Here is a 9,818-nt window from a genome sequence, read left to right on the forward strand (position 1 = left end):
TAATAAATAGAATTTACAGAGGTTTTTATTTCAGGATTAGTATCTATACATATTTACCCAGATTCAATGTCTACTTAAAAATACAAAGGAAGGAGGAATTATTGTTCTCACCTTGCTGTTGCCCCCTCCCCTCCTTAGTCTCTTTCCTGCTTTTTGTTAATTGTGTGTACAACCTTATAAATGGTTCATGTCCTGACCAAGGTGTAATAGCAATCAGAACATACAAAATACAGTAGTGAATACATGGTCCAATTGTTATTATATTATATAGTTGTAAGGAATGTTTTATTTTTCTGTTGCCAGTCCAGGAAATCCAGGTGGCCAATTAAATTGTGTTTTTTTTTCTGTACTAGGAATATAATAGTATTACTAATTCCAAACAATTTTGACAGTCCACAGGGTTCACATGCATTTATATTTACCTCCCAAAAATAGGACCTCCCAGAAGCTGAAGGACACCGAAGACTGTTTGCAAGTAGCCAAATCCAACTGCATCCAAGCCCAGGTTTGTTGCCAAATACTAAAAAAGGAGGGGGGAATGAAATAGAGGGGATGTACATTACTTTTTTGAATGTAACAGTGAAAAGTTAACAGCGAATCCTAATATTTTAGTGAAGTCAAGTCACATTATTTGCATACCCAGGACTACGCCATCCTTCACACCAAAATAAAGCAGGGCACCTTAGAAGCACCGGAGTCAGCCTTTTAAGATTGGGACCCACTTTTAAGCCATTTCTGCCCAATGTTGCATATATAGAACAGGGACCAAATGTGTACACCTGTGGGCCTTAATAACAACCTACAACACAAGACACACGTTTACCATATACTGTATATCCATCTTTATCTTCCATCCTCTTCTTATAAGAAATAGTGGAAGTGTCTCTGGTACAACTTTTAAGGCTGCAATCTTGTGTATATTTTTCTGGGAGTAAACCCCACTCAATTCAATGAGACTTACTAAGTAGACATGAATAGGCTTGGGCTGTGAGTCATCACTCAGATGAAGACCAATGCCTTACGATCTGCAGATCATGAATATACAGCCTAGTAATAATGGCTTCATGCAGAGGTGACAAGCAACTGGTGAAATATTCAGGGCAAGTGCGTTGTCAGCAGCTTCTGTCAGTTCTTCTGCTTTAATACATGCATTCCAAGGAAGCTGCTGCAAGATGAGGAATTTTCATCACACAGGTATTGCTCAAATATTGTTAGAATATCCCTCTTATGCCTTGGGATGCAGAATTCATCAGCCAAGTTAGATCAAAGAGCCATTATCAGATGCAACACATTTTGCATCATAAATCATTCTCAATTATTCCATGATCTATTCTGAATATTTAATATCTGACATTGGAATTTAACATCCAGTGGCATAAGAAAACTGATATCCAATATGTTGTATGTGACAGTATTTGACAGTTATAGTTTTTGATGCTTTAAATGATATTTTGCATTATTTGGTGTTTGACATGGGATCATTTGCAGCATTTGGTATCTGACATGATATGGTTATTTATTTATCTATTTATCTGGTGCATTTATCAGCCACTCTTCAGCAAACCTCCCAGGATGGCATACAACAGAATAAAACAATGCAATAGAAGCAATAAAAGCACAGAAAGGGCTGAATAATAAAACAATAAAAACCAGCAACACAAGATGCGGGAATGGCACTTGGCCATGTATTCCTGTACATGGAAGAGGGAGCAGTACGTGTGCATCAGCAAGCCCCACCTTTGATGCAATCACAAAACCCCATCCCTGCCCTCTCCTCCATCAATGTTTGTCTGCAGTGATAAACACTGAACACAGGGAGACAGACTCACTATGACTGCTTCCTTTGAGACTTCTCCTTATGTTCAGTGTTTGTCACTGCAGACAGATGCTCATCACAGGGAGGATGGGGCCTAATGAGCACAGTGGGGCAGGCCTTGCCAACATGCTTGTGCTGCCCCAGAACAGGGAATGTGTGGGAGTTATCCTGAGAACAGGGCTTTTATTTCAGAAGGTTACACCTATTTAAAAATGACACAGAGACACTGCTATCTATGGTTGCATAGATCAGCGTGTCACTGATTTTTCAAGCATTTTCTTTTAAGAAAATTGGGCTACCCCCTCCCCCAACTAGTATACTTACTGGAACAATCCCAAACTGCATAAACATGCAAGTGAGGTCCACCGCTGTAATCAAATAGGTGATTCGGATCACTCGTTGCCTTGAGGTCATATTTACTGATCTGTTATCATCCATTTCCAAGGGCTGCTCTCTCAATTCCAGTCTTTGATGTTCCCTTTTCAAATGGATTTCTTCATTCATGCCACACAGGAGAAGCTGACAAGCACACTGTTTTGCCTGGAGGAATGTAACATAAAATGAACTTTCAGCTAGGAACGAACACAAGCTCATTAGTGTACAAGGTGCAAAAGTCATGTTTTATGCCTGAAGCTGGAGTTTGATTGCTAAGTCACATGTTTGATTAGCCTTTAATTATGGGCAAGGAAGCTTCTAGGTTGGCCAGTTTTACACAGCTTGCTTGTTAGGATAACCAAGAATCTCATTCTAAGCCAATTGCATAGAAAGCAGTCCAAAAACACTAAATTTTTTGTTATATTTGTTTTTCAAAATTTCATCCAGTGTCCATTCTGAACACAGCAGTTTTGGTGGGGTGCGCTGGCATTGAATCTTGGCTACTGATTTATAGGAAAAAAAAAAGTATATGCAGTTTGTAATACAACAGAAAACCAACAGAAAATTACATTAACAGCTTCACAAGAGCTGATGTTTATCAGTAAAGGACAGAATACAACAATTTGGGAAACAGGAATGTAAACTGTTCTCTTATGTAACAGCACAAACTTCAGCACCGGAGCAATTTCTCAAGATCAGTAGTTGACTTTGACGAGTCAGTGCTGTGACTCAACAAATCACTTTGAAAGTTGAATCCTGCTTCTTGCAATTGTTCACATCTTCAAGGGAAGATTGCCAGTGCATGTCTGAAGCACATTGGAGCAAAATGGTTCTAGCCCAAACAACTGGCAAGCATTCTAGTATTAAAATATTGTGCACAATTAATCACAAAACGCATAGATGAAAGCACATTATCATATTTGTTACTGAAGATAGAGGATTTACTTACAGGCTGCTAGCAGGCTGATGGTGACATTAAACTCAGAGAGCTTGAACAGCCCCCTGCTGATTGCATTTACAACCAATGAAAAGTGAAAGCAAAGTTGATAAACCCAACTTCCTGGTTTATCCTTAACAGGGACTGTGTAAAAATTATCAACAATGAGCAAAGTAGACTAACTAAAAGTAAGAGCCAGTTTCAGTGATGCAGCATCGAATTGTCTGTCTTCCTATCAAACTCATTGCAAAGGCAATGCAACTCTCCCACTACGACTATTAAGAGTAGACTGTGTGAAAATTGCAGCCCAGTCCTAAGTCCCTGTGTAGCAATGCAGCAGCATCAATGTGGTGCCCACAGTATCCCATATGAGAGTTTTGGCTCCCAGAAGCCTCCCTGATATCTCTGGTCCAAGTTTGGGGACCCAGGTCAGGAGATTGAGGGGGGAAGAGGTTTATGATTCAGCTGCTGTGTTCCCTTTCCAGTCCCAATCCACCCGCCTCCCCACTCCCATTTTTGCCTCATTTGGCCCACCTTTGCCTCCCTCCCACCCCCTGCACACACTTACCTGTGCCTGTGAGGGTCTGGAGTTCGGTAGTATGTGGAGCTGGCTGCTTGGACATTAACGTCTTGGACATTAACATCACTAACGACCGTGACTGCCCTGGGCCACCCAGGAACGGGGTCAGGATCCAGCATAACCACCAGATTCTGTTCCCTCCTCCCACTCCCCACCTGTCCGCCCTGAGAACACCTACCACCCACCCTTTCTCTGCCCCGAAATGTCTTCCTCCCACCTCCTCCCCACACCCCCCAGACCCCTGCATCAGGTGAGCTCAGGCAACGCAACTCACCCATCTTCCAGGGCCTGCATCGGCATTGGGAGGCCAGCACATGTCTGTGTGCCAGTCTATCCCCCCGAAAAGTGTTGCAAAAGTGGCTTATGGCACTTTTGTGACATTTTCAGGCCAGCACAAGGGACTTGCGCCAGCCCAAGTGAAGGGCAGGATTGTACAAAACAAGCCATGTTGTGCTGGCACAGTTTATAAACTGAAGTAAATGGTCTAAATGATCTGTAGTACTCAGCTGTCCTTATGGTACAAGGAGAAAGAAAATTGGTGCCTAGAGGCTAGTCTTCAAGAGCCATGTTTCCTGACACATTGATACTTTGGCTGAGATATTTACTCTTCAGCTGAGAAGGTTTAGCTAGTGTGGGAACTTCTCAAACTAGTTTTTCCTGCTCCTGATATTATTTGTAGTGTGTAAAACAGGAAGAAGTTATTTTCATTCATTCCATCAGCCTGGATAAAGGGTAAAAGAAAGAATGTCTTTTTAACATCCTTCTTAGCTGTTTCCATTTGATCACAAGATTAACGGACAGCCAGAAAAAAGCTACATGAACTAATGATTAGTATTACTACTACTAATTACTAATTAGCACTAATTAGTACTAATTACTTTAATTACTAATTAGTAGTACTGATTTAATACTAATTCGAATTGGTATTATTAATTCAGAGGGATTCATTAATTTGGGAATTTCTATGAAAGGGAATTAGTGCAAGAGGGAAGGATTAAGCCTTTCCTCCACTGTGTCACAGGCCCAGTTCAGATTGGACCTCCCAATAATTGCTTTATGGGGGAAAAAATTCTGATTTAGAAAGGCTTATCAGTTTCTAATATGCCCAGTTATAAACAAAGCCTCATTTGAATTTTTACTATTATGTATTTTATACAATGTTCAATGATTTTTTAAATTTATCATTATGAATTCTTTATTAGTCATCATGAGCTTGGGAACAGCAGGATATGAATCTTTTAAAGAAAGAAATCAAATACTGCTACAGAGTATAAGAAAGTTTCATAGATCCAGACACACACAAAATAAACTTTGGTTTAGAACCCAAATTAGGATTTTAAGAGCGGTTTTATAATGTAATGGGAGGGCACTGTGCTGAAAATGATTTCCTATGTGTTAGTACAGTTCCGACCATTCCACTAGCACAGGGGTGCTCAATAGGTGGATTGCGATCTACCAGTAGATCGCGAGGCAAAATGAGTAGATTGCGGAGCCCTGTCTCTCCAAACTGTTAATATGTCAGTTTCGTCTAGTGACTAGACGAAACTGACATATTTAGCTAAACTGACACTGAAACTGACACTTTAGCTGCTCTTCAGGCATGCAGCAACAAAACTGACGAAACTGACTAGACTACAGCAGGGGCTCCATGCATTAAAGGGGGTGTCTGTCAGACGCTTCCTTCCCCCCTGGTAGATCTCTAGGCCTTGCTGGGTTTCAAAGTAGCTCTCGAGCCAAAAAAGTGTGAGCACCCCTGCACTAGCAGTATTACAGCTCACTGTACCCCAAATAGGAACGTAACTTCTTCAGATGCATTCTTCTGTAAAAAGGATTCTCATTTCATGTGGAAGTGAAAAGGAAAGGAAGCAACCATCCTTGATCCGTGTAACTCTGTTTTTATTAGATATTTTAATCTGTGGTCTGTTAGTTCACGTTTGAAACACCAGATGGAGCTCAGCATCTATGAACTGAATTATAAGGAGGAAAACTACAACTGTTCTTAATGGACTAAGACCAGAACCCTCTGGCCAATTTTATGTAGCATAGCTATTGCTCAAGTCAACAGCAGCTGTCCTCCCAGGGCAAAGAGCCGCTTCAGGGTGCGTAGGGGGATTTTCATCAGGACTAAGACACACAGAGGGGCTGGTTAACCACTTCCAAGACTACAGCTCTTAACCTCCTCGAAGATGGCAGTTGCCCCTTCCTCCAAGGCTGGAGTTCTTAGCTTGACCATGAACACCCTACATAGCATGAGGGAGTGATAAAGGAAAAGAAAGGGAAAACTTTTGAGGAGAGGTAGCAAGCAAACAAGAAAGAGAAACAAGAAAAGAGAAACAAGAAAAAAAGACTAAAAAGAAACATGGCTAACCAGCCAAGTTAGAGAGGCTGTGAAGGGCAAGGAAGCTTCCTTCCGTAAATGGAAGTCTTGCCCTAATGAGGAGAATAAAAAGGAAAATAAACTGTGGCAAAAGAAATGTAAGAAGGTGATATGGGAGGCCAAGCGAGACTATGAGGAACGCATGGCCAGCAACATTAAGGGGAATAATAAAAGCTTCTTCAAATATGTTAGAAGCAGGAAACCCGCCAGAGAAGCGGTTGGCCCTCTGGATGGTGAGGGAGGGAAAGGGGAGATAAAAGGAGACTTAGAGATGGCAGAGAAATTAAATGAGTTCTTTGCATCTGTCTTCACGGCAGAAGACCTCGGGCAGATACCGCTGCCCGAACGGCCCCTCCTGACCGAGGAGTTAAGTCAGATAGAGGTTAAAAGAGAAGATGTTTCAGACCTCACTGATAAATTAAAGATCAATAAGTCACCGGGCCCTGATGGCATCCATCCAAGGGTTATTAAGGAATTGAAGAATGAAGTTGCAGATCTCTTGACTAAGGTATGCAACTTGTCCCTCAAAACGGCCATGGTGCCAGAAGATTGGAGGATAGCAAATGTCACGCCTATTTTTAAAAAGGGAAAGAGGGGGGACCCGGGAAACTATAGGCCGGTCAGCCTAACATCCATACCGGGTAAGATGGTGGAATGCCTCATCAAAGATAGGATCTCAAAACACATAGACGAACAGGCCTTGCTGAGGGAGAGTCAGCATGGCTTCTGTAAGGGTAAATCTTGCCTCACGAACCTTACAGAATTCTTTGAAAAGGTCAACAGGCATGTGGATGCGGGAGAACCCGTGGACATTATATATCTGGATTTTCAGAAGGCGTTTGACACGGTCCCTCACCAAAGGCTACTGAAAAAACTCCACAGTCAGGGAATTGGAGGACAGGTCCTCTCGTGGATTGAGAACTGGTTGGAGGCCAGGAAGCAGAGAGTGGGTGTCAATGGGTAATTTTCACAATGGAGAGAGGTGAAAAGCGGTGTGCCCCAAGGATCTGTCCTGGGACCGGTGCTTTTCAACCTCTTCATAAATGACCTGGAGACAGGGTTGAGCAGTGAAGTGGCTAAGTTTGCAGACGACACCAAACTTTTCCGAGTGGTAAAGACCAGAAGTGATTGTGAGGAGCTCCAGAAGGATCTCTCCAGACTGGCAGAATGGGCAACAAAATGGCAGATGCGCTTCAATGTCAGTAAGTGTAAAGTCATGCACATTGGGGCAAAAAATCAAAACTTTAGATATAGGCTGATGGGTTCTGAGCTGTCTGTGACAGATCAGGAGAGAGATCTTGGGGTGGTGGTGGACAGGTCGATGAAAGTGTCGACCCAATGTGCGGCGGCAGTGAAGAAAGCCAATTGTATGCTTGGGATCATTAGGAAGGGTATTGAGAACAAAACGGTAATACTAACAAAAATTAGTATTATAATGCCGTTGTACAAATCGATGGTAAGGCCACACCTGGAGTATTGTGTCCAGTTCTGGTCGCCGCATCTCAAAAAAGACATAGTGGAAATGGAAAAGGTGCGAAAGAGAGCGACTAAGATGATTACGGGGCTGGGGCACCTTCCTTATGAGGAAAGGCTACGGCGTTTGGGCCTCTTCAGCCTAGAAAAGAGACGCTTGAGGGGGGACATGATTGAGACATACAAAATTATGCAGGGGATGGACAGAGCGTATAGGAGATGCTCTTTACACTCTCACATAATACCAGAACCAGGGGACATCCACTAAAATTGAGTGTTGGGCAGGTTAGGACAGACAAAAGAAAATATTTCTTTACTCAGCGCGTGGTCGGTCTGTGGAACTCCTTGCCACAGGATGTGGTGCTGGCGTCTAGCCTAGACGCCTTTAAAAGGGGATTGGACGGGTTTCTGGAGGAAAAATCCATTATGGGGTACAAGCCATGATGTGTATGCGCAACCTCCTGATTTTAGGAATGGGTTAAGTCAGAATGCCAGATGTAGGGGAGGGCACCAGGATGAGGTCTCTTGTTATCTGGTGTGCTCCCTGGGGCATTTGGTGGGCCGCTGTGAGATACAGGAAGCTGGACTAGATGGGCCTATGGCCTGATCCAGTGGGACTGTTCTTATGTTCTTATGTTCTTAAAGAGCCTTTGAAAAAGACATCCTGGACAAATGACAGGATGATAAAAATCAACTTTAGGCATGCAGCCCTCTGGTTCTCTATCCAGTTATCCTATGTATATTTTCCATTGCTATCTCCCAGGAGATAGAGATCCACCAAACATAGAAAAAGTATGTATTTGTTCTCTTGCTCTGGGCTTAGCCACTGCAACCCCAGTGGGTCTACTTGGAACTGCACCAGCAATATTGCTAGTGCATGTCCACATGGATCTGTGACTGCATGGACCAGGAAGGGGACTTGGATTCAGCGGATGCCGCTGCCACCAAACCCATCCCCCTTCTTAGTCCTGTTCCTCCTCCTTCCCTGCCCCATTGCTGCCCCATTCCATCCACCCCAGCCTCCCTCCCACCTCCTGCTTGACCCTATCTGGGGCTCTGCCCTGCCCTCCAGAGTCCACTGCCCTGCAGAACCCTCCACCACAGGCATCATTGGGTTTGTGTCACCCAGTGCAAGAGCTCATTGCATCACCCCATGATGGCATTCCCTCCTGTTATAGACCATATAGCATAAATGACAATACCATATGCACAGCCTAAATGCAGTGGCAACGCTAGGGTTGCAGTAACCAGCATCAACTTTATTTATTTATTTATTTAACTATATAACAGTACAGGTCACCCAACAAATCAGTTACTAACAAAAAATCAGTGGCTAGCTTGATGTCATTCACACAACTGAATAAGAGTTCTAATATTAGTTCTGATACATGGAAATGAGAGCTGACTCATAGTAACTTTTCATGGGTTCCCTGCTGTCTCATAATAACATCATTGTCTCTTAGAACAATCAGTCTCATTGATCAGTTTTGAGTTAAAGAAATCCACTTTTTGTTACACAAGGCAGTTGTGTTTCCCTTTTCTGGTTAATTGGCTGTAACATTTGATAGAATACAGATAATTCAACATGGTTTGTTTCATTACATTCAGCATGAAATTTCCTTCCCAAGGACATATAAAACGATGGTACAAATTTTCCAAAAGGTTTCAAAAACTTTTGACCACTAGTGGTGTCCCCCCCACCCCGAGGGTGCCACCCGGTGTGGTCTGCACCCTCACACCCACCCACTACTTCCAGTGGCAGTCTGCCTGCGCACTCCAGCATGTCATGATTTGCAACTGCCAGAATGCACATAGCACCCTGGAATGGTCCATCTGGAAGCACAAGCTGCAGTTAGAATTGGGCGGCAAAAAACTCTTTTCTAGGTTGACATCATAAAAAGCTGTATCACTTCATACAACTATTCTCATTAGAAAATAACTTATTCAAACCTCTTTTCTGCATGATTTTACTTCTATTGTAACCAAAGACATAGTGGAAATGGAAAAGGTGCAAAAGAGAGCGACTAAGATGATTACGGGGCTGGGGCACCTTCCTTATGAGGAAAGGCTACGGTGTTTGGGCCTCTTCAGCCTAGAAAAGAGATGCCTGAGGGGGGACATGATTGAGACATACAAAATTATGCAGGGGATGGAGAGAGTGGATAGGGAGATGCTCTTTACACTCTCACATAATACCAGAACCAGGGGACATCCACTAAAATTGAGTGTTGGGCGGGTTAGGACAGACAAAAGAAAATAT

At 43.0% G+C, this 9,818-nt stretch overlaps 1 protein-coding gene across 1 annotated transcript in view; it reads right to left on the reverse strand.

Annotated features, from left to right (window-relative positions):
* Positions 1-3,208, reverse strand: part of SLC22A18 (solute carrier family 22 member 18) — an 83,423-nt gene extending 80,215 nt beyond the window's left edge. Inside the window, exons 1-3 of the mRNA XM_066635113.1 lie at positions 3,141-3,208; positions 2,141-2,356; positions 423-520 (exon numbers count right to left, since the gene is read on the reverse strand). Coding sequence (XP_066491210.1) covers positions 423-520; positions 2,141-2,320 — 278 coding nt within the window. The 5' untranslated portion in view covers positions 2,321-2,356; positions 3,141-3,208. The remainder of the gene's footprint in view (positions 1-422; positions 521-2,140; positions 2,357-3,140) is intronic.
* Between the last annotated feature and the right edge of the window lie 6,610 nt (positions 3,209-9,818).

This window comes from Tiliqua scincoides, chromosome 1 (genome assembly GCF_035046505.1).
Source record: "Tiliqua scincoides isolate rTilSci1 chromosome 1, rTilSci1.hap2, whole genome shotgun sequence".
Lineage (NCBI taxonomy): Eukaryota > Metazoa > Chordata > Lepidosauria > Squamata > Scincidae > Tiliqua > Tiliqua scincoides.